The 24,736-nt window shown below is 42.9% G+C and overlaps 1 protein-coding gene across 8 annotated transcripts in view; it reads right to left on the bottom strand.

The window, feature by feature from the left end:
• Nucleotides 1-24,736, bottom strand: part of pmfbp1 (polyamine modulated factor 1 binding protein 1) — a 235,203-nt gene that overhangs the window by 34,042 nt on the left and 176,425 nt on the right. For all 8 annotated transcript variants that reach the window (XM_072660358.1, XM_072660363.1, XM_072660366.1 and 5 more), the window contains 10 exons: nucleotides 23,168-23,230; nucleotides 19,572-19,793; nucleotides 18,035-18,214; nucleotides 16,974-17,066; nucleotides 15,951-16,076; nucleotides 15,436-15,519; nucleotides 10,986-11,153; nucleotides 4,122-4,343; nucleotides 2,735-2,965; nucleotides 9-239 (listed from right to left, as the gene is read on the bottom strand). In XM_072660358.1, the coding sequence (XP_072516459.1) occupies nucleotides 9-239; nucleotides 2,735-2,965; nucleotides 4,122-4,343; nucleotides 10,986-11,153; nucleotides 15,436-15,519; nucleotides 15,951-16,076; nucleotides 16,974-17,066; nucleotides 18,035-18,214; nucleotides 19,572-19,793; nucleotides 23,168-23,230 (1,620 nt within the window). The remainder of the gene's footprint in view (nucleotides 1-8; nucleotides 240-2,734; nucleotides 2,966-4,121; nucleotides 4,344-10,985; nucleotides 11,154-15,435; nucleotides 15,520-15,950; nucleotides 16,077-16,973; nucleotides 17,067-18,034; nucleotides 18,215-19,571; nucleotides 19,794-23,167; nucleotides 23,231-24,736) is intronic.

Here is a 24,736-nt window from a genome sequence, read left to right as displayed (position 1 = left end):
CGGCTTACCTGTCTGCGCAGGGCTGTGGTGTTGTCTCGTAGCGTGCTGATGACCAGCTCACACTCTTGCACATGTGCACGGCTAAGCTCCAGCTCCCTCAGCGTATCTCTCAGACGCTGGCCAAGAACGGCCAGGACTTCGTCTCCGCTCTCCAACTGGGCAGAGCGTGCCTTAACATCTCTGCGCAGAGCTACGGCCTCTGCCTGCAGACGCAGCACCTGCTCCTCACGCTCCGCCGCCTGATCACACAAACACACAGACACTGTTAAAAAACACAATGTGTATGAGCCACGCTGCACAAGGCATGTTGTTCTCAGCACTGCAGTGACACTGATGTGGTGGTGGTGTGTTAGTGTGTGTTGTGCTGTTTCGAGTGGATCAGGCACAGCAGTGCTGCTGGTGTTTTTAAACACTGTGTCCACTCAGTCTCCACTCCATTAGATACCCCCACCTAGTTGGTCCACTGCGTAGATGTGAAGGACGCCGCCCACAGGACGCTGTTGTCTCCTCCACCATGTCAGTGTCACTGCAGAGCTGAGAATCTGATCCCCATCCTTGCATGCTTTTATAAAATGGTGATAAATAACATTATATACACAATTATATATAATTATAAAATATTTTAATCAAAGACCATTCCATGTAGGCGAATAAGAGCATACTGGCATTGTTGACGTGTTTTTATTAACATGGTAAAAATCGGTTGCGACATTACCCATAATTCAGTTCCAAAGGAGCACAGAAAGTGTTTACAGAGTCCCCTTTAGAGTTCATTTAAATATGAACTACATGTGAAAATACCCTAAGTTGGGGTTAATTGGCTAATTCTCATTAGGAAATGAATAATACCTTTATGAGCTGAATTTAGAATCAAACACGGGAAGGTTGTTGCTAAGCAGGAACTGAGTTTGAGACCCTTATTCTAACAGAATGTTTCTAAATATACTGGATTGATTATTCCCACATCCACTTGGCCATTCAAATTTTACTTTCAGCTCCCAATGTATTATAGTTCTCTGTGTTTTCAGACAGCTGTGAGTCTACTACATATACAGCTTATAACCAATGGCACGTGGATTCAGGGTCTATATGATGTGTTTTACTCATTTACTCATGAGTCATTTGCTCTTCTGTGAAACATAGCTCCTGTTATGGGTGTTGATTTTGTTTAGTAACAAGTAAGGCCCTGCTAAAATGGTGCTAATTTTTCTAGCCCTAGTGTCCTCCACAACTGACTGTTCTACATTAGTTTGGAAAGCTAATGCTAATGTTGATGCCAACAAGATCCTCAGATCCAGCCCCGTTATGATCACAGCAATAAGCTGATTGCATCTGGTCAGGCATTCTAATAGCCTAACAAACTAATAGCCTTAGGTTCCTGCAGCAAGTAACGGCAATCATTTTTGCCAACTGCTAGAACAGTAGTTTTATCATTACTGCCTGTGAACTACCGGCGTGACAGAAAGTCTCATCTGCATGTATCACTTACCCTCCTGGTGTGACAGGAAGCCTCACTTGTGTGTCATAGAGATTCAGTGGACAGCCTACTTTCACCATCAACTTCCCTTGAACTCTATTTAGGTTGGAGATGCTGATATGCTCTCACTGATGGTATACCAGAATTCATTTTCAGTCTGTTTTTTTTTTGATGATCTTGGGCAGCCTCTTAACACCAGTATGGTTTTTGGGGTTTTACAGTCATGTCATTTTTAATCTATTTAAACATCTAGAGATTTGATCTTCATGTAAACTATTTTAAAAGGTAGAAGCAAAATAACTAAACACATAATACTTATGATATTTTAAAATTATTTTTAAATAGACATGTGATTTTGCAGAATTCTTTTAGCTTTAGTTTTTTTTTTAGAAGTCTCACATTTTCCTCAAGTGCGATCTGATACAATAAAGAATTCCCAGTGAATTCCAGGTCCTACTGCAGAAAAGCAGCCCCAAACCATGACATTTCCACATCCATGCTTCACGGTTGATATGTGATCTTGTGTTCAAATGCTGTGTCTGGTTTATGCCAAACATGTCCTCTATTACTGTGTCCAAATAATTAAACTTTGAATTCATTTGTCCAAAATATACAATGTCTTGGTCACCTAGTCTAGGTATTCTCTGGAAACTTCGGTCTTGCTCTGGTGTTTTTTTGACAGCAAGGGTTTCTTACTTGCTTTATGAAAATCAAACATGTGTGGTCTCTTTCTAATGGTAGATGCTGTACTTTGACTTAAGCTGTGGCAAGAGCTACGGGTAGATGCGGTGAGGATTGTTGGAGATTTCTTTATGCATTTTATGGTCTGTTGTTGGACTGAACTTGCTAGGACGGCCTGACTTGGCCATGTTGTTCACTTGTAAATTATTTTGTGGGCAGTGGAATGGCTGTATTCTAAGTGTTCTGAGATCTTTCCAGACTCATATGCCTCTACACTCGTCTTTCTAAAGGCAACAGAAAGCTTGTTGGATCTCACCGTGGTCATAGCACTTATTTTACCAATCAAGAGCAAACCAAATGAAATGTCTTAGGTTTAAATAAGCCAGGCTCATCCAAAACTGTATGCTTAATTCTGTATGCTCCTTGACTGTATGCTTAGACTCACCTTGTTTCTTTCTTTCTTTCTTTATTTATTCCTTATTCTTTCACATTTCTTGCCATTTTTTCTTTGCTCTATATGTATGCTATAAAATTCAAGTCCATTACTGTAGCATCCATAGATGATAAGAGGCTGACCTGAGCCCTGGCCTCCTTCCGGTCCTCCTCCTGGCTATGCAGGGTGTTCTCCAATTCTGCCACCTTACTCAAGCAGACCTGGTACTTGTGTTTGTAGAGCTCCATGGAGTCGCTGATGGCCTGTAGCCTGGCCTCTGCATCCGAGGCCAATTTCTGCGCATCTAGTAGATCAGACTTCAGCCGGCCTCGCTCCGAGTCCTGACCACGCAGAGCTGCTTCCCTACGAGAGGCCTGGGAATGATTTTAGCCAACACAACACACGCACACACACACGCACACACACACACACACACACACACACACACACACACACACACGCACACACGCACACACGCACACACATACACATACACACACATAATCATTAAAGTTTGGAGAAAAAGTTCAGTTTAAACAATTTTCATCATCACTTTACTTGGATGGTCCATTACAGATGCCGTGTAGAAGCTCACCTGACATTCAACTAACATTCACTTGATGCAGCTGAACTCTAAGGTGAATGTAAATTCTACTGAATGGAACCCTATGCCTAACCCTGACCCTTACCTTAACCTTACCCTTGAATCAACCGTAAATCTTAACCCTAACCCTTACCTAAACCTTATATTTAACCCTAAACATTACCTTAAAAAGGGTAGGGTTAAGAGGTGGTACATCTATTTTGGGGGCTATTCTTTTCTTACACTGCTCTGCATGTATCTTTCGACCATATAGACCAAACGTTTGTCTTAAAACTACGGTAGTACTAGATCTTTGGCTTAACTGTCTTAACTGTAGAATTGAACTGTAGGGTCGAGCCCAAGACTAAAAAGAATCATAAGCAGCATAATGCCTAGGGGTCTTTGTGTAATCTACTTAAGTAGACGAATCTCTGGACGAACTAAGGGAAACAGAAACGGCACTGAAAGTACCCGAATATGACTTGTGTTACGCATTGTTACGCATTTCTTGCATGTCTTGTCCTGCCCGCTTCACCAAAGTCACTTAGTGCAGTTAGCAGCGTAATGAGCCTGTAGTAGTAACGATAGAAGTGCTATACTCCCTATTTCAGTCAGTGGAGCATCACATATATTTTAAAGGTGCTATGTTAAGATAAAAATGCTACATATTGTTGCTTTAACCATTGCATTCAATTTTGGTGGACTTCCTCACAAGCACAAGAGTTTGAGCTTAACATTTGTGTTTTATCTTCAAACAATGCACTTGCTGTTTAGTCATAATTATCTACATTTGGATTTACTGGACTAGGTCAGGCTATGAAGGATCTATTTGGTCAGAGATTCTTGCGGATTCTCCGGGTACCAGGCTTCCACAGTTTACCCATTTTGTAAGCTGATCTGAATGAAACAACTGTTGAATAAATTAATGTAGATGTAAGCTGATTCACCTCCTCCTCAGCGTCTCTCTGTTGCTTATGGGCCATCTCAAGCTCTCTGTTCAGGTGCTCCAGGTTGGCTCTCTGCTGCTGAAGGTGGCTCTGGGCCTCCTGCAGCTCCCTCCTCAGCTGCAGTGCCTCCTCCTCTCTGCCCTCCCTCTGGCCCTGTGCCTCCTGCTGCCACTGCTGCACCTCTCCACGGAGCTCTCGCAGTGCCGCCCGCTGGCCCTCACACTGAAACACAACCGATCAGGACATTATGGCTTTGTTCACACTGCGGGTCACATTTAGACTTTTTTAAAAAACTGATTTTCTAGACTGAGGGTTCATATGCTCAGCTGTCTGTCTAAAACAGCAGTTCTAAAGAACTGTTCACTCTGCTAACATTCTGTTAGAAAATCCATTGGTTCACTAGCAGAAGTTAGTACTATTGTAGAGGTTGAGTTTTGTAATTTTGACATTTATGGCTCAACTGAAGTCAGTGGTTCACAACTGACTACAGCATAAACAGAACATGACAGTAATGTAGGCTGACCCGGTCAGCAGACAAAATTAGCCAACAAGCTAGGAGTCTCTTTCAGTAGTATTCAGACACAAGCTTCATATTAAAATATGTACTCATGCCAGTCACGGTATACTACAACATACAAATGTGTATGTGAATGTATGTAACCCCCCCCCAAAAAAAGAAAAAAAAAACCTATGTATCTTGACTGTCTGATGGAAAAAAACAAAACAAACTAAAAACAACAAAAACACAAACACGTGACTGGTCAAACTGAGTCCAGAATCCAATTTTCATATATCTATCTATCTGTCTGTTTGTCTATCTATCTATTCTCAAAAACACAGTATTAAGTTTGAATTAGTTTACATGCAAAAACTGTTGCAGACAGTGGCTCAGTTTGAGATGTTTATACCCCGGCTGCTAGATAACAGCTCTGTACTCTGTCTTCAGATCCCACTGTTCTGATTGCATTAAAAAAAATGGCAATATATTGAATCATATGTTGAACTGAATTGTATCATATTGAATTGTACCGCAATTCGTATAGTCTTGCCAGGTTCTTGCCAATACCCAGCCCTACTGCCTGCCAGAACAAACCCTAGGAGAGACTTACACAAGTACAAGTACTTAAGCACAGACTCGGCACATGTGTAATTACACAGACACACAATGAGGTACATGTGTGCGCACTCACACAGATGATAGAAGTGTTGAAGAGCATCGAGAGAAGTCTGCTCGCTCCCCGAAGTGCGGCCGTGGCAGTTTAATGACAGCAGCTCCACATTAGATTATCAGACTCCAGAGAACAATATCCCAGATGGGATAATATTATTTTTTTCCCCCGGCTGATGATGCATTACAAAAATAAGAAGCAGTGTAACAGATGTCTCACAGGGTGAAAATAATAAATCATGCTGGCTCGTACACTCAAACACATAGAAACACACACACACACACACACAGGCATGGGTCTACACGCACACTCACACATACAGATACGGGAGATATTGGCTTTGTGATTTAACTTCTTGTGTGATTTATTTGGCTTGTTGAAGACCCTGCATGAAGTCCCCTCTGTGCGTCTGTTAGAGAGAGAGAGTGAGAGAGCGAGGAAGCGCACAGAAACAGATTGGTCTGCATTTACCTTGCAAGCATCATTAGGAGCGCTGCACTAATTGTGTTGTTTTAAAAGAGTGAAATCTGATAATGACTCCATTAGTGACTCCACTGCACCGATGTCTCTCAGGGGCTCCACTGAGAGGAGGAGGAGTGTGGCCAGCTTAACCGACTACAGAGGAGAGAGAGAGTGTGTGTGTGTCAAAGAGGCACAGAAGAAAGACACAGAAACAGAGAGAGAGAGTCAGAGAGACACAGAAACAGAGATAGTCAAACAGACACAGAAACAGAGAGAGTCAGAGAGACACAGAAACAGAGATAGTCAAACAGACACAGAAACAGAGAGAGAGAGTCAGAGAGACACAGAAACAGAGAGAGTCAGAGAGACACAGAAACAGAGAGAGAGAGTCAGAGAGACACAGAAACAGAGATAGTCAAACAGACACAGAAACAGAGAGAGTCAGAGAGACACAGAAACAGAGTCAGAGAGACACAGAAACAGAGAGAGTCAGAGAGACAGAAACAGTCAGTCAGAGAGACACAGAAACAGAGATAGTCAGAGAGACACAGAAACAGAGAGAGTCAGAGAGACACAGAAACAGAGTCAGAGAGACACAGAAACAGAGATAGTCAAACAGACACAGAAACAGAGAGAGCCAGAGAGACACAGAAACAGAGTCAGAGAGACACAGAAACAGAGATAGTCAAACAGACACAGAAACAGAGAGAGTCAGAGAGACACAGAAACAGAGTCAGAAAGATAGAAACAGACACACAGAAACTGAGAGAGTGAGAGAGACACAGAAACAGAGAGAGAGAGAGTCAGAGAGACAGAAACAGAGATAGTCAAACAGACACAGAAACAGAGAGTCAGAGAGACACAGAAACAGAGAGTCAGAGAGACACAGAAACAGAGAGTCAGAAACAGACACACAGAAACAGAGAGAGTGAGAGAGACACAGAAACAGAGAGAGAGTCAGAAACAGACACACAGAAACAGAGAGAGTGATAGAGACACAGAAACAGAGAGAGAGAGAGTCAGAAAGACAGAAACAGAGAGCGAGTCAGAGAGACACAGAAACAGAGAGAGCCAGACAGACACACAGAAACAGAGAGTCAGAGAGACACAGAAACAGAGAGTCAGAGAGACACTGAAACAGAGAGAGTCAGAGAGACACAGAAACAGAGAGAGAGTCAGAGAGACACAGAAACAGAGAGAGCCAGACAGACACACAGAAACAGAGAGTCAGAGAGACACAGAAACAGAGAGTCAGAGAGACACTGAAACAGAGAGAGTCAGAGAGACACAGAAACAGAGAGAGAGTCAGAGAGACAGAAACAGAGAGAGAGTCAGAGAGACAGAAACAGAGAGAGCCAGACAGGCACAGAAACAGAGTCAGAGAGACAGAAACAGACACACAGAAACAGAGAGAGTCAGAGAGACACAGAAACAGAGTCAGACAGACACAGAAACAGAGAGTCAGAGAGACACAGAAACAGAGAGAGTAAGAGAGACAGAAACAGAAAGTCAGAGAGACACAGAAACAGAGAGTCAGAGAGACAGAAACAGAAAGTCAGAGAGACACAGAAACAGAGAGTCAGAGAGATACAGAAACAGAGAGAGAGAGTCAGAGACACAGAAACAGAGAGAGTCAGACAGACACAGAAACAGAGTCAGAGAGACACATAAACAGAGAGAGTCAGACAGACACAGAAACAGAGAGTCAGAGAGACACATAAACAGAGAGAGTCAGATAGATAAAGAAACAGAGAGAGTCAGATAGATAAAGAAACAGAGAGAGTCTGAGATACAGAGGCAGAGTCAGAGAAACACAGAGACTGAGTCAGAGATACACAGGGACAGAAAAAGTCGAGAGGGAGTGAGAGAAAGTGAGAAAAACAGAAGAAAGAAGGAGGGAGACGGAGGAAGAGAGAGAGGAAGAGAGACACTAATAGAGAGAGAGAGAGAGAGTGAGAGAGAGTAATACAAAAGGAGAGAGACAGAAAGAGAGAGAGGGAGAGAGAGAGAGGGAGAGACAGAGAGAGAAGGTCTAATCCATATTACAGCAGCGTACTGCATGGCTGCATACATTACCGCATCAATCAGTGCTAAGCTGCAGTGTAATTTTCTAACTCCCCATTTCTCTCCCAACCTCATCACACAGACAACACCCTACGGCTATTTCTGATGAGATTCAGTGCCTGAGAGAGAAGGGAGGGGGTGAGGTGTTGGGTGGGGGAGAGAGAAAGAAAGAAAGAGAGAGAGAGAGAGCGAGAGAGAGAGAGAGAATGGAAAGAAAAGAGTGTAAAGTGTTTACGGGTCTCTTGCTCTCGTCTCTCTCTCTTTTCTCTCTCTCTCTCTCTCTCCTTGCTCGGCTCCACCACTGATTAATTTCCAACTAGATCGCTTGGCCAGCAGTATTATTAGCATAAAATTTCCATGGATCAGGCCCTGCAATGAAACCCCTTCATCAAGTCGCTTGTCAAACATAAAAATTTCAAATCTCATTTTGTTTCTAATATCATTTTCATACCGCGGAGGGGAGAGGGAGCTGCCGGGAGAGCGGAGGGAGGAAAGCAGGGGTGCGGGCGAGGGAGGGAGAGAAAGAGGAGGTTGCTGTTATGCAGTGGATAAACCGCGTCATCAATCAAAATTAAAAGGGCTGTAAGCTCGTTTGAATGTGTTACGCAGAGTGTGTTGAGGGCTGCTGAAGAAGTGCTGCTGCAGTTTCTGAGCAGTGCTGGCTGGTGTTCATAAAGCCTGCAGGGTGCACACTACGCCTGCCATTATCCATACCAGCCATCTGTTGATTATTATTCTATTGTTCTATCGCTTATTGAGCTATTCTACAGTGAATAGTTACGTCTGTGGAAGGTAAACTGATATCCAAAAGGGATAAAGTTAAAAATCCTTTTTTTCACAATTTTAAGCAAGATTTTTAGATTATTGTATTTTAATATATTTGATAATAAATAATTGAATGAAAAATAAAAGGAGCACCATGCAAAATTTTCACACTTGTCTCCAATACATTGATTGTCCCAATTGGGCTCGTCTGAGGGAGACAAACTGTGGATCGGTTGTGCTGTTTCTAACATCACTTTTTTTGCAAAATGGTAGAACCTGGGTTCCTTTTTCCTAATTTCTCTAGGATACCAACATTCAAGCAGTGAAGAACAACGAAGAACAGCACTTTCTGGAGTCATGGCATTTCACTGTGCAGGAACACCTGCAAACAAGGAGCCGTTCTCATAGGAGAAGGTTTTTAGCCATGCTATTCAAAGCAGTCACCTGACAAAATCAACCACGCAGCCCCTTATGTGGTAGCTTCCACACCTGCAGCTGAGTGCACCAGAGTCCGCCTGAAGCGAACCCAGACTGATTTCGGAAGAACAAGGCATCGGTTCTCTGGGCTGCTCCCGAGCTTGAAAACAGCATTGACTCTCGGAACAAAAACACTACTGTAAAATACCCTTAAGCTTAATTTTTTTTTTCAGAGCCATGGCTTGTTCACAATCTTTGTTAGGAAGGGCCAGGTGCTGCACATTTCACAGCTTTATAAAGACTGACTTCTCAAACCTCTCAACAACCAGCAGATATTAGCCTCCTCTAAGCAGCTGCTCAGCAATTCAAATAATGGATAACCACAAAGCAAGAGAAGGCACTAAGAAGACAGCAAAGTGTTCTGAGGTCAAGTTAAGGTCTGAAAGGTCTGACCAAGAAATCTTAAAGAGAACTTCAAACCCCTGTTTGAAAGCCACGAACCTTCAGGAATACTCAAAAGGCACCAACCTTTTGAATGCCACTGCAGATATATAGTATTCACCTAGACGACAAAGCCTCTGTACTCAAGCTAGCGCATATAATATCAAGGGTAAACTAATTTTCATACTAATACTAACTCACTAAAACAGCTGTAAGAACATCAAATACAGCACAGAATCACAGTAGTAGGGTCCCCATCCAACCCTTTCAGCAAATGCTCATTAAGAAATACCTTAATATCGCAAAAAAGAGAGAAAAGAACAAAAACAATGCCTAAAATGTAGAGACTATTTCCAGTGTGTCTACTATATCAATTAGGGGAGTAATGGTACATGACACAGTACGGGGTCACGGTTTGAAACTGTAGTGGTTGAGGAGGATTGCTACAGTAGCTGTAGTCTTGTTTGTCCCCACCTCCCCTCCTCCTCCTCAGTTTTACAGACATAGGAACTTTCAATGGAAGTCAGTGTAAAAAGAATTTTAGAGCATTTCTATTGGTCCATTCATCATGAAATTTGAACACAATGTGAAGAACAACTGGCAGATTTGGATCATGTCATAAAGCTGTATCATCATGCCCACTGCCGCTTATTCACAGAGAAGGAAAGTTTGAAGGTCTTTAATCCAGTAATCGTCATGTTCTCACACCACGCTTCTTAGCATAACATTACTAGTGACAAGCCACAACCAAATGGCCCGTCTGTCACTGTTCACACACATATTTTACATACACGTACACACACACACAAACATGATGTTCTCCATCTCCCCATCTCAGCCGGCTCATAAACTGGGTGTGACAGTTTCTGTCACCCGTCTCAATAAATAACGATAAACATCATCTCCATATCCAAATGAGAAGTGCCATCACATACATACATACACACACACACACACACACACGCATGCACATTCGAACATGCCTGCGCACACACAAATACACACAGACATGTCTAAGGACACAGCCATTAATTATGAAAAATAGCACTTCTTTGTGTGTGTATGTGTGTGTTTGTGTGTGTGAGCGGGGGATGGTGGCATTGTTTGGTTTTAATAAGGATAGTGAATCAATGCAATTGAATCAATCTTGCCTAATTAAAAAACGCTATATTGTGAAGCAATCAAGGTGCATAAACAAGATTAAAATAAATGAAGGAATTGTGCCACGAGCAAGGAGCTCCTAATTAAATGAAGCTAATTGGAATTTCATGGCTATGTGTGGTTTGCTAATGCCGTGAACATGAGCTCTGTGTGTGGTAGTGCACTCACTGGAGACCACCCTATTCTAAATATCCTCAAGCTATATACACACACACACACCACACACACAGTCTCACATGCACACACAGATACATGACATAACTGAACAGAAGCTTAACAGTCTAGTATTGTTCTACCGTGGCCTGCGGGTGCCATAGTAAACTTGCTACGCTGTATTGTTGGACCCTGGTGACAGACAGTAACGAAAAGCAGGAGGTGGGGTCACCTGTGTGAGAAGGCCGTCATTTTCTAACTGGAGCTGGACGTTTCGGTGCCTCTCCCGCTCAAACTCCTCCTCCCTCCGGTTCAGGAGCTTCTGTAATCCTCTCACCTCCTTCTGCACAGCCACAAGCTCCTCTCCTTTAGACTTCACCTCCTCAACCTGCCCTGCAAGCTGCACACATGCATACATACACACACACACACAATCAACTGACCAATTAATAACTACGTTATGTATGGTGGTTATGAGCTTAGTGTCCACTTTATTAGAAACACCTACCTTGTACACCCATTCACATGCCACTTTATTAGAAACACTGAGCTTATACTTTCATTCACTGGTCACTTTATTAGAAACACTGAGCTTATACTTTCATTCACTGGCCACTTTATTAGAAACACTGAGCTTATATTTTCATTCACTGGTCACTTTATTAGAAACACTGAGCTTATACTTTCATTCACTGGCCACTTTATTAGAAACACTGAGCTTATACTTTCATTCACTGGCCACTTCATTAGAAACACTGAGCTTATACTTCCACTCACTGGCCACTTTATTAGAAACACCTAACTACCAGTGTTTTTTATGAAAGTGACTTGTGCGTGCAAGTCAAGACAAAAACAGTCGAATTATACGCAAGTTAAAGCATGTTTGAAAACACCTCTTAAAGTTCCTTATAAAAGTCACCACAGTGATTGGTGCTAGTCTTGAGATGTGACTGCTAAAAATAGAATAAATATTAAATATGGTTTACTCCTTTTCTATGCACAAGATGCAACCTCGCCTGCTCTAATGCACATGCAAACAGCCACAAAGAACCTTTAATGTTCTCCAAGACGTGATCACTTAACAGGATTAATTACAGCATGAGGCTACGCAAGTGTGAAATTAAACAGAATTTCAATGTGTATAATTACAGGCAACACAGTGAGCAAACAATGGCCTTCAGGAGCAGGCGGGTGTGCAGGAGTGGGTGGCCCTGCATCTAGAGTTGATTCCCTATTATTTCAATAAGTTACACCCCCTTAGTAGTACAAACTGCAACCAAACACTTTCTGTAGTTGGTCATTAGTGTCTAACAACGACATGGAGAAATTTTGTCCCCCTCCTTCTTGCAGAACTGCTTCATCTCAGTGACATTTATAAGCTGTCGAGCATGAACTGCATGTTTCAGCTTCTTCCACAAACATTTTCACAGGGTTTAGGTCAGGATCTTGTTTCAGGTAGACATGCCTGTGTGCTTTGGATCATTGTCTTGTTGCATGACTCAACTGCAATTCAGCTTCAGCTCTTGGGCAGATCACACAATCTTAATGAATTCTCTGATACACAGCAGAATACTGAAGTTACCTTAGCAGCACAGCACCCCCAAACTATGGCACTACCACCACCATGCTTCACATGGTGTCATGAATGAGTCATGAATGCTGACCTCAGCTGAGGCCTTGTGCTTGGAGAGATTTTGGGAAGGTGCCAACTCCTGGGAAGATTTACTACTGTTCCAAACTTTCTCCATTTAGACCATATTACTTTGATTGTAGTTCAGTGGACTGCATCTAACTGGTCATGTGCTATCAGGTTTGCTCTAATTTAAAGGCCTTCAGTTACATTTAGACTGGACAGAACTAAACAAATCAAGTTAACTGAAGTGCTTAAATTGGTGACTGATCATTGATTAACTCTTTAAGTTGTTTACGTTATCTACAAACACATTTTTACACCTTAGGATTGCAATAACTAACACAATTGCAGACAAAGTAGATGTACCAACCTTTTGTAGCATTTGTATACATGACCCACTGCAAAAGTGATGCATAGCTACACAGCAGCTTCTGGCAGCATTCCTGAGATATCTTGGTGGAAAGTGGCCTGCAGTTCAAGAATATTCTTGGGTTTCTGTGCTGCAACCATCTTCTTCAATTCTCACCAGATTTTCTATGTGTTTCAAGTCAGGCGACTGTGGCGACCACTCAGGAATCTTTCAGGATGTCTTCTGAAACCAGTCTTTGGTGAACTTTAAGGTATGCATGGGAGCACTGTCCTGTTGGAAGGTCCAATGACGCCCAGGCATCAGCTTCACAGAAGGCATGTCCTGATACTTGATTGAATCGACCTTGCCCTGCACACGCTGCAGGTTTCCAGTGCCAGAAAAAGCAGAGCAGCCCCAGAGCGCCACCGAGCTACCGCAATGCTTCACTGTAAGCTGAGTGTTCTTTTCAGCATATGCCACATTACTCCTCCTGCAGACATACCACTGATCCAAACATTCCTGAAAACTTCAATTTTAATTCATCGCTCCACAGAAGTTTGGGGATTTGTTTGTGGAGCTATGTAGTGTCATTGGACCTTCCATCAGCTTCCTCACAGAAGGCATTTGCTGATACTTGATTGAATCTACCTTGCCCTGCACACACTGCAGGTTTCCAGTGCCAGAAACCCCAGTACTAAAGTACTAAAGACGCTTTAAAGGGGTCGAATAATTCTGAGACTGCAGTGATCATTAAAGGGACATTTGTTTTGAATTTGGGGAAAGCAGGGTTGAATCATTTTGAGAACTGTTTATATATAAGCAACTTTGTTTTTACAGTTCCATGTGAGACGAGGGAGACAAATGCTGTGGGAGTTAGTGCTGGGCGATGTGAGCACAATTCATGATTAACTGAACATTTTTGAACACGATTACCATTAATGAACGATTACAGAAGCTGCTCAAGTTGCTCAGTTGGCTTAGTGTTCGAGTTCTTCTCCATGTTGCTTTCATGTCGAAGACTGGATGGGGTGGACTCATGTGACTACACATGGCAGAATGTTTTATATGGGCAGTGCATGAACACACACTGTGAGAAAAGTACTAACAGAATTAAAAAAACAAATCTAAATTATTGTCATGGGGAAGCTTATGCTGATTAGAGGTTCTGAATGTAGATTTTGATAAATACTTGATTAATTGCTCAGCTCTAGCAGGAGTGTATTTTTGTTCAGGAATAAAAAAAATGAAGGCGCTCACGCTATTGGCCGCTCATGTTGATGATGTTCCGTACCTCTACACCAAGCCTTTAAGTGTGATTGCAGCTAAAATACTGATTACAAAGCTTAAACATATATCCAAGGTTTTGTGTAAAAAGGGTTCATGACAAACATTTAGCACAGAGCAGGAGTCCAGAAGCGCGCCGCCATCAACGTCATTATGAAAAAGTTAGATACTATAAAGTGACACTGAATTTGATCGCTCTCTCCCAGCACCAGGCTAAACGCTGAGATGTTCCCCAAATCTTTCACGGTTCCCCACTGTGTAAAGTTTTCAAGAGCACAGAACAGTAATAAACTCATCCTGCCTCAGTCCCTCCGCCCATCCCTCTCTCTCCTTCTCCTTCCATCTATCTCTATCTCTTCACCCGTCGGCTCAGATTAAAATGACATCTCCCTATGAGTCTCAGGAAATGCCACATAAAGCAATTACTAACAAGCCTGATGCCCCCCCCCCTTTCACTTTGTGTAGGTGGGGGGAGTGGGGGGTACGAGGAGTGGTAGTGGGGTGGTGGGGGGGGGGATCTTGCTGTGCCCTTCAGCAAAAATGAATTTTCCAATTGCAGTTAGTTCTGCCATGAATAAATAAACAAATGAATAATTGAGAGGGCGACATAAATAAATAACATCACAAACATTTCACCGGCACTCATAAGTATTCTGCAGATAACTGGAGCTGCATGCTAATGATAAAAACAGAACGTGGGAGCAGGTTCCTTTGCATTATTCACCGTTTCCCTCATGGGAGGAAAAAAAAAAAAAAAAAAACGGGAGAGAGAGGATAAGTAAATAAATAAATAAATATAGATATATAAAAAAATATCTCTCAAGGAACTCAGAACATTCACTTGGCGTTGAAGTGACAGGCCTGTCCCATTTATAACGTGCAAGGACACTCTGGCAAAACAAATAAGTGACCAGTCAGGGATGAATAAATAATCCAGCGTGGGTTCTCTGCTGCTTCAATTGACAGGTGATGCAAAAGTTTAACTCAGAACTCGGGGAGGATAGAGGTGAGGCACAGGGCCTATCTTTATTTCTGAGTGTGTATATGTGTGTGTATGTAGTGAGAGAGATGGACCTGCCGTGCCCTTGATCTTGCCCTTATTCGGGCCTGCTGAGGCCTCCGAACACTCTGGAGAGTTTCACTCAATGCTACTGGGCTTATTTAGGGATGAGGTATCACCTACTTCACTGTACAAATACATATATGTACACTGAATTTCAAAGGTGCAGCCGTGATCGCGAGCACTCTCTACCTTCCACTGCTCGCTTTCATGTTGCATTTGCCGTGAGGGCTCTTGAAACGAACGAGAGGCTTCGCTTGAGTAGTCTTCTCATGTCCGTGGTATTTCTATCAGACCAACAAAAGAAGTCCACACGTGTTGTTGGAGACATGGTGTAATTATTAAAAGGCACTCACCTCCTCTTGTGTGGAGGTCAGATGTTCCTGAATGGCCCTCAGCTCCACGCTCAGCTTCAGCACAGTCTTGTCCTTGCTGGCCACCTATGGCACACAATCCGGAGAGTGTAAACATCACTGCCAGGACAACACTGCTCCATACTGCTGCAAACAACTAAGCCAGCACTGATTATTTGTTTATACAAATGGTCCCTCATGGTGCATGGATTTCTTTTGTTTAACAGTTTGGAATCAGTGTTCTCAATAATATACAACCAACTGAAACGGAAACCAAAAGAAATGTCCTCGGACAGTCTATGTATACAGTGCTTATGCATGTGTCATGAATTCTCTATGAATTCTCATTGTAAGCCTTAGAAAGGGTTGCTTCATATTTTAGCCTCCTCTGTATTGTATTACTATGAATATGACCAGTTATCTAAAGACTTTGAATTTTACATGCAGTATCTGCTTATTAGTTTGTAAAACAAACAACCAAACAACCAAACAACAAAAAAATTGTGAAATTATGGCACCTCCTGCTGTGTTGTCTGGTGTTTTTCTGTGAGCAGGCCGAGCTGAGAATTCAGCCGGTCCCTCTGCCCCTCTGTCTGCTGAAGGTCAGCCCTTAGCCCGGATACAGACGCCTCCTTCTCCACCAGCTATATATATACACACACACACACACACACACACACACACACACACACACACACACACACACACATACATACATACATACATATATATATATATATATATATATATATGCAAACATACAAGCACAGAATCTACACAGTGGTCATATAAGACACTAATCTGATAGGCCCACAACTGCTTCCAGCTTAAGTCATGGAATGCTTTGTAATTAGCTCATGATTTTAACAAATGTCTTGCTGTTTAGGAAAACATCTGGAACTATGAGATGCTGTGGCCCTCTAGGGTGGGAGTCTGAAACCTATAATCTTCTCTTAATCTCAATCACTTCTCCTAGATGTGGTTCTGCCCTGTTAGAAATCAGTGTGAGTTCTCAGCAAAGTTCTCTGGTTTCTGGAATCCCGCTCCTGAGAAACAGCTCTTGGATGTTCTCAATTTGATTAGGCCAAAATACTGTCTGACGCATAGCTTAACTAGGAGCGTGTGACTCATCCTACTTATGTCCAGTTTAAGCTAAACAATATGGGCATATGACAAGGGGAAGATCTCATAATTTTCTTTTATAGCTCTATTGTCTATGTCAAAAGTCTTTATTAATGCAATATTGAGATCTGCTTTACATCTTCTATGACAAAGAGTTGACATCTTGAGAAAGACACGCTTCAAGACATGCAAGATTTCTAAAAATGATAAAAAAATATCAGAGAATGGAATAATTTCCCACTAGATAGGATGACTTAAAACAAGTAAATAGGATTATAAGATATTTTAGGATTTTACTTTCCAAAATATCATTTTTTACCATTTTGTTCAGCTGCCATATTAGAAAACTGGAATGAGAGAGAGATGGGGAATCAAACAGTGCTGCTGATTGTTGATGTGTTGTTCTCTGACAAACATACCTGGGAGTAGCAGGTGGTGTATTGGTGCTGCAGCTGGGTCAGTTCAGCCTTCATCTCAGCCACTCTCTGCTCCTGCCCTGCTCTCTGGGCCTCCTGTGCAAAACATCATGTTCCTTAATTCCAGTCCTGTTTTCACTGCTCTCAAACACCTGATACAACTCACCAGTGCGCTGAATGAGGTGCATCCAAGCAGGCAAAATGCAAACTAATGCCTTAATAAAAATGTTGCCTTGAACTGACATGTATTAGTCTGTATCAGGCATGTGACCTTTTTCTTGCCATGCCGCATTAGTGAGCGTCTTCTGTGAGGTCTATAGGGTTATATATTGCTAGTATAAATATGCCTGCTAATGCCAGGTAGTTTAGCACTGGATGGGCAGAATTGTTCCCAGAATAGTCCAATTAACCCATTCTCACCCACTTCCTAGACCTCCTCCTATCAGTGCTGGTGGGGTGAAGACTAGCATGCGCTTCTTTATCATCATCACATGAAGCCAGCAAATCACATCTTTTCAAGCTGCCACTAGTGTAACATCACTGGACAGCTGAACGCACTCGGAGGAGAATATTAAGCTAACATTAGTTAACAGCCAGCCACACTGGCTGTGGCATCAGGGATCACTTCAACGATCTACCAATGGGGCCAACCCTTAAATGACATTCAGAATCATTCTGAGAGTGGTTTGCTGTGAAGTGCTCTGTTTTAGGGTGTTTTTAATACCTGTACATTTTAGTCCGGTTGATTCAGACTTTGGTTAGTTTTCACCCACGGTGTAATTGATTTGGACAGGTGTGGACACAAAATCGCACTCGGATGCTGACCAAAATAACCACACCCAGACTTTTAAAAGGAGGTGATCTGGGTCCGGTCGCAAACAAACTCTCAAACTGACCCAACTATCAGGTGTACTTTGCAAGTTTGAGCTCAATGACAGTTTTTGGTGTAAAAAAAAACACTAGGGTGTAAAAAGGCTCTTCAGGTTTTCAGATGCACCACTATTTAACCATTATCAACCAGGCTGACATGGGCGATGGGTTTAAATAGTCTCTGATACTCTTACTTGTTCCTTAAGATCTCTTTGGCAGCTCTGGAACTTGGAGGTCACCTCCTCTAGTGCGTTCTGGGAGGCCGAGAGCTGCCGGTGCAGGTGAGTAACCTCCTGGTCGCGTGTCTTTATGTCCTGTCTCAGCGTATCCTCCTCCAGGGTCAGAGCAGCCAGCCTCTCGTCACGCTCGTCAAGCTATTGGACACGAGACATGCATTAAAAATAGCCTGCATCCAATCATAGCCTGCTGCATCAATCCACCAAATCAGCTACAGATGTGATAAGAGTGAATGGGAGGCCATAATGGAAAGGCGAAGCAATACACCAACAATAGAGGAAAGGGAGATGGAAAATCTCTCATATTAAGGAAATCACTGGCTGTTTTTTTTTATGATCACAATAGCGCGGAGCAAGACGCTTCGTCCATTACATTGCGGCTGTGTACTGTGTGTATAGGGGCAATTTGTCACTTTAAGGAAATGGTTCAATTTTTAGGGAGCAAGCCTCAGCCCCATCTCCCATTTAACGGCAAATTGGATAATGTGGGCTCCGACCACACTGGCTGCTGTTATTTGGGTTGCCTGGAAATGATTGCGAATTACACATAATTATCAGTTCAACTATCCATCTGCTGTGTTTTTGCAATCATACTAATCCAACATCACTTAAATACGACGGGCGTAGGGCATGCTCAGAAGAGGAATAATCACATTCTCCTGCATTAGAGCGGTCGTAAAGGCCGTCGGTTGAAGCAACAGCGTACACCAGCTCACAGAGCACTTATAAAAATGGGGTCTAGTCTGTTGGCGGTTGGGGTCATGTGGAGTTTACGTGAGAATTTCAAGTTTAACCAGCGTTTTTTCAGGCCTCACGTGCCTGGGCTGGATCGAGGTTTACCACAAGCCCATACAGCCTCACATACCCAAGCAGATACACCCTCGAAAGCCTGAGAGTTTTCACTCCACAAACCGATGCTAAATTATTTATCCACCTTCTAACGTCCAACTGATTCGATGGGTTGGAAGCTTCACCGCAAACCTCTTTTTAAAGAAGAAAAAAGTAGCTCAAGGCTTGGAGAGAAAGCATCACAGAGCATCCTGTGGTTGTCAGCAAATGCAAAGAGTAAACAGAAACCCAGGCCTGACGGAACGACAACAAAAGCCCTCAGCTTCAGTGCTGCACCTACTCTCTCTCCCCTCCCACCAGACCATTAAGGAGAGTTGCTAATGTGCTGGCTAAGCACAAAATGTTAATTAACAACGCTGAGCTCATATGCATTTTAACTGAGTGCCCATGAAAGAAAAGAAAGAAAAGAAGCTAATTTCCTGTGCAGGTCTGATTGTGCAACGTTGTGGAGCTGGCCTTAATGAGCCTCCAGTGGACTAAAGTAAGGCAGACTGACCATACTCCCCTGACCCTTCCTCATCCACCACGTCCTCCACTCTCCCTCATTTATCTTGTGATTTACAACTGCTTGCTTTTTTCTTTTTTGTCAATTTTGCACTGGCTTTGCTCTGCTGCTGTTCTCCTTTCTGTGTCCTCTTTTCCTCACCGCAGCTTGCAGTGTGTCCAGCTCGTCCTGCAGACGGCAGATCTTCTCCTGCTGGACGTCCATGCTGTGCTGGGCTTCCTGCAGCTGAGCATGAGTCCGCTTCAGGCTCTCTGAGGAGGAGCGCTGCTGCTCCCTCCACTCCCTCAACTCCCTCTGCCGCTCCTGACCGACCTGCTCCAGCTTCCTCTTCAGCTCCCAGGCCCATGCTTCCGCCTGACTCACCTACACACACACACACACACACACACACACACACACACACACACACACACACATCGTTATATACCTTTTTATACATATTTGATGTCTAGCCAGAACAGCCATTTCACTGATTTGCATTCCCTTACCATTTTTCTTACCATTCAAGTCATCCAAAACACATTTAATGATGTTGAGGTCTGGACTTGCGAGTCTATTATTTTTAACATCGGCAGTTTCAGCAGCTTGATTTGATCAAATATTCATCTTTTTTAGTGTTTGCTTTTCTCAGCTCCATATCCTTGCAGACCCACAGTTTTGAGTCGTCGTCTCACAGTGGAAGGATGGACAGAAGCATCTGTGGATGCTTCCAAATTCAAAGCGAGAGTGGAGCTTGATTTTCCCCTCTCTCCTGAAGATGAAAGCTGTAAGTGCTGTTGATCTGTCAGGGGCAGTATTGAATGGAGCTTTATTACTTCAGAGAACACAGTTCTGCTGCTCTACAGCACTCTTGTACTCCTCCACGGATGCTTGGCACTGAGCATGATGACCTTAGACTCATATGTGGGTCCTTGAAAGTGTGCTGTACTACTGGAGTACGCTTTTCTATGATGTGTGTGTTCAAAATTATACTTTTGGACATTTACTGTCTGCCTATGTTTTGGCCAGGTTGGAACAGAAGTCAGACTGTAATTACTGTAATAATTAGGAATATCCCTCAGGATCAGGGTCCGATCCAAGCTTTTTTAATGAATCATGTATCGGCTTTTAAAATTCCGACCCACTCCAGATCCTTAGGTGTGCCATCTGGCGTCCTCTAGGCTTCATTAATAGACATAATCTTCAGGTGCTACAGACAAACTTAATTTCTTTGAAAACAATTTATTAGAGCTTTATTTAAACAGATTAGTGCAGTGACGTTACGAGCTAGCAGCCAAAACAAAGCTACTGCTGAATTATTAAAGGTAGAACGGGACGTTCAGGGAAGAGGAAAACTTTAGCTTAGTAACAAAATTACTCAGTTCAGAAAGTCTGATTATGGTGGAACTGTTTACTAAACATACAGTGATTTTACTGGTGTTTACTATTGTGTATTTATAGAAAGATCAGATCAGATCGGATTGGCATTAGACAGAAGTCAGCATTAAGAGACTCTGATTTTACTTCCATGCAGAATAGCCTATAGTCTTTTAGTCAGTATTTGGCAGAGTAGTGTTAACAGCTGCTGACAATCCAGGGCCGAGACAAGGCTGCAGGCAGACAGCCTAACTCGACCGTCTGCTTTGAGACCTCATCTAGGTTCAGCTGTATTGAGTCTGTAAAGAACATAGAGAAATATAGAGGAACTTACCAACTTTCATTTCTTTACAGTGGTGCTGATAGAGAAACCAGGTGTTACACTGGCTCCAACACAGCCATTTTAATTTCTATCCAAGACCACCAGTGAGCGTTCAAGTTTTAAATGTAATGTTAATGATGAGAAAACAGTGTCGGATAAGAAAAACAGTATTGTTTGGGCACTATTTTGCCCTGAAAGTACACTGCATGTATTTCTCCATCTTCCAAAAAAACTCAAAACTACCATAGAACAGTATCAGGTATCATATTCAAAGCATGTTATCTTCTGTGAGGGAGCTTTTAGACACATTAAACACTCCAGATCTCGGGTCACCTGGTCACTGTTCTTGCCTGCATACTGTACGTACTTAGGGAGTGAAAGCTTCTTAGTGTGGCTCGCCTTTCAGAGCATTTACCACATGCTTTCTATTCAGTGCCACTTCCATCAATAAAAGCGCTCCGTTCAGTCTATTCAAGCCTCACAGTGGCGGTTTAGAGCTCTCAAAACCACGTACAGTTAAGACAGGTAAAAGGTGTGAGATGTACAGTAGAAGACCACACGCACAAACACGACCTGCACATTTACCTGAAAGCCATTCAAATCTCATGACGTGGCAACTATATCTGTGCGAACCTCTTGAACGTTTACAGTAATTAAGCCATGCTGCTTTGCGGATGGAGTTTGAAAGAGCACAACTGGCCACGCTCTCTCTGGATGAGTAGACGGTGCAGTCTACTCTCATCCCTCTTAAGAGATGTTGGCCAGCACAGGCCTCTGTTAGCTGGTGCGCTGGAGTCAGCTGGGGTCACAGCACTTTGCTTCGAGTGTGTGGGCTATCTTACGATGTTGCATCTGGGCCGTATGAAAAGAAGCGGCGGCTGACTTTGCATGTATAGGAGGAGAAATGTGATAAGTCCTTACCCCTTCTAGTGTCGGGAGTATTTCTAGCGCTAGGGGGAGCTACAAACGGGTGTGTTAAGTGGCAGCATCAAATTGGAATTTTGAAAAAATAAAAAACACAAAAATAAACAGAAAATCTATACAGTATAATACACAAGACAGCACTATGTCACATTGTAAAGCAGGCCCTTAGAAGAACACTATTCACTAAGTCCTCAGTCTATGGCAGAATCCGTGTCGAATCCAGCTCCTTCATCAGCTCTCCCCCACGGACGCTCAAACAAAACACCCAGAGGGCTTTTAATGAGTTTTCAGGGAAAGCGTCTCAAAGAGCCAGCTTGTTCTTTACGAACCGACAGGCTCCTGCGGTGACAGGCCCCGCACATAAAAGTCCGCACGAGCGAAATGAAGGAGTGTAAGTTAAGTGTGAAAATATACTGCGGTGAAGGCCCTTGGCAGAGGCCTCTATTAATCAAGCTGTCCTCACTTTGTTTTGAGAGTAATCTTGTCCAACCACCAGAGAAGCACTCAGCGGTAAGTGGCGATCGGGCCACCTTTGAAGGCTCTACTTTACAGAGGTCCCAAAACAGAGCCAGGCCGCACAGAAAAAACAAAACAAAACAAAAAAAACACTCCAGCTAGGAGCTCTGAGACCTGAAGTTTGTCACCTCACACACGCACACACACATATACATACACATAAAAAAAAGAGACAGCATTAAGACTATCTACAATACCCACGCTCCTTCTTTCACCCTCTTTTACTCTCTTACCTCTTTGGAGGTCTCTATTGTGCTCATCCCATCCAACCCCTGCCCCACTCACTCACTCACATGTTAGGCAGGCTGAGCTGTCCAGGGGCGCGATTAGACCTCAATTGGCTTTTTGGTGCTATGCATCAATGACACTGTAAGTGTCGCATCAATACCACAGATCAGAACACTGCCTGGCATTACAACTGAATTATGGGCAGGAGAAAGAAGCTCCTTGGCAACATCAGATGCATCTGCGGCGCTCCACTCCACACACATCTCATTTAAACTACAGCAAGGTTGTGACATGCACTTAACTGCAGTGATGAAGGCCCAGCTGGACAAACAGCACTGAGTGAGGCCTAATATCAGCTAATAGGCAGAATGTTGCACAGAGGGCAAGAGACCTTATCCTTGAGCTGCTGCTGCTCCTCCCTCAGACTCTCCAACTCTTCCACCTGGCTGCCTTCCTGAGAAACAGAGGGAGAGAAAGAGACAGAATGGAATGGTAAATAAAAGAAAAACAGCTGTTTTAATGGAATAGTGCTGTCTAAGGTCAACAAAACCCATACAACCATTTCAAAATGTATTACAATACAATAATACAATACAATAATAATTCCTGATAATAATAGAGAACAAATACACCATTTTCTTTGTAATCATTTTTTAGTCACAGTGTTGTGTACAGCTTTATCAGACCACTTTCTAATGCTATTATTGCAGGCCACAGAGTCCTGCTTTATGCCAAACTAGAGACAGTTACAGAAGTACTACTTCATCATGTGTCAAACCTTCAAGTCTTCGCCTATTATCATGCCCTTTTGGTCATCAGTCAAATCGCATCCTTTCAACCTTTTGTCCATGACCACTGTTTACATCTTGCTACAACTGACTGGTGTGCCCGCTTATTTCTAGGTGCAGCAACCTGGTAATGTGGCATCTTTGGCATCCCAGGCTGAGTTCATTCCAAACTAGAGGTGGTCATAATATTTTGATATGACAAGGATAGTGGGCGAAGGGTGGTAGCATCTGGGGAACTGTGCACTTTGTGGGGATGTTCTAGAGCTGCCATAGTGAAGTTGTACGGGGAACCGTCTACTCGCACATTGGGTGCCTCCCAACAGTGGTGCCCTACAGGCCATTATTGCCAGAGGGGAACGATGACCCCAGTGAGTGGTACAGAGCAATCGAGGCGCACTGTGGACCAGTTACCTCTATAATGAACACCTTACATCACCTTATATAGCCCATGCTACAATGTCTCGATAATGTCATCCGAGCCAAGAGTGGTTAGCCAATAGTGGTCCCACTATTACGTAGGTGGTTGTAATATCCTGATATGACTGTGTAAAATCACAACATATTGCTACAGGCTAATTTTAGAAAGCTAACTACACAGCTCTGGTTGTCTTTAGTAACCTATTCCTATTAGCTATTTTAATCACAATCCAGTAATGAGTCTCTGTTTTAACCACAATGTTTAGAGTGAGATCTGGTGTCCTCAAGGCTCCATTAGCGGACAATACTGGCCAGCCGGCAGCAGTAGGGATGTTCTCAGAAGGTAAATAAAAGAGTTATAAAGTCTGCAGTGTGGAACTTTACCTTGGATTTTACAGTTAAACCATAACATGATATCTGAAACTTTATAAAACTAGTGACAGTTATAGAAGTGCTACTTTATCATGTGTCAAAGTGTTAATCTAATCCCGGTACTCTATTACTGAAGAGCTGTATTTTACCAATGGGAGAACCACTGGCCTTTCTTTATTTTTAAACCAGCACTGAAGAGCGCATTCAGAACCGAGTGGAGGCTAATGCTAATATTAATAAAAGATATTAAACACACTATAAAACAGTCATTTTAAGAAAAGTCTCTACTAAATTAAATCAGTCAGTCCAGAATGTCTCATTATAGAAACTATTATTACATAAAGGGATTTTACTGATTGTATTAATCAGCTGCTCATCTTATC

Source organism: Salminus brasiliensis, chromosome 17 (genome assembly GCF_030463535.1).
Source record: "Salminus brasiliensis chromosome 17, fSalBra1.hap2, whole genome shotgun sequence".
In the NCBI taxonomy this organism is placed as follows: Eukaryota; Metazoa; Chordata; class Actinopteri; order Characiformes; family Bryconidae; genus Salminus; species Salminus brasiliensis.
This window is presented reverse-complemented; position numbering and strand designations above follow the sequence as displayed.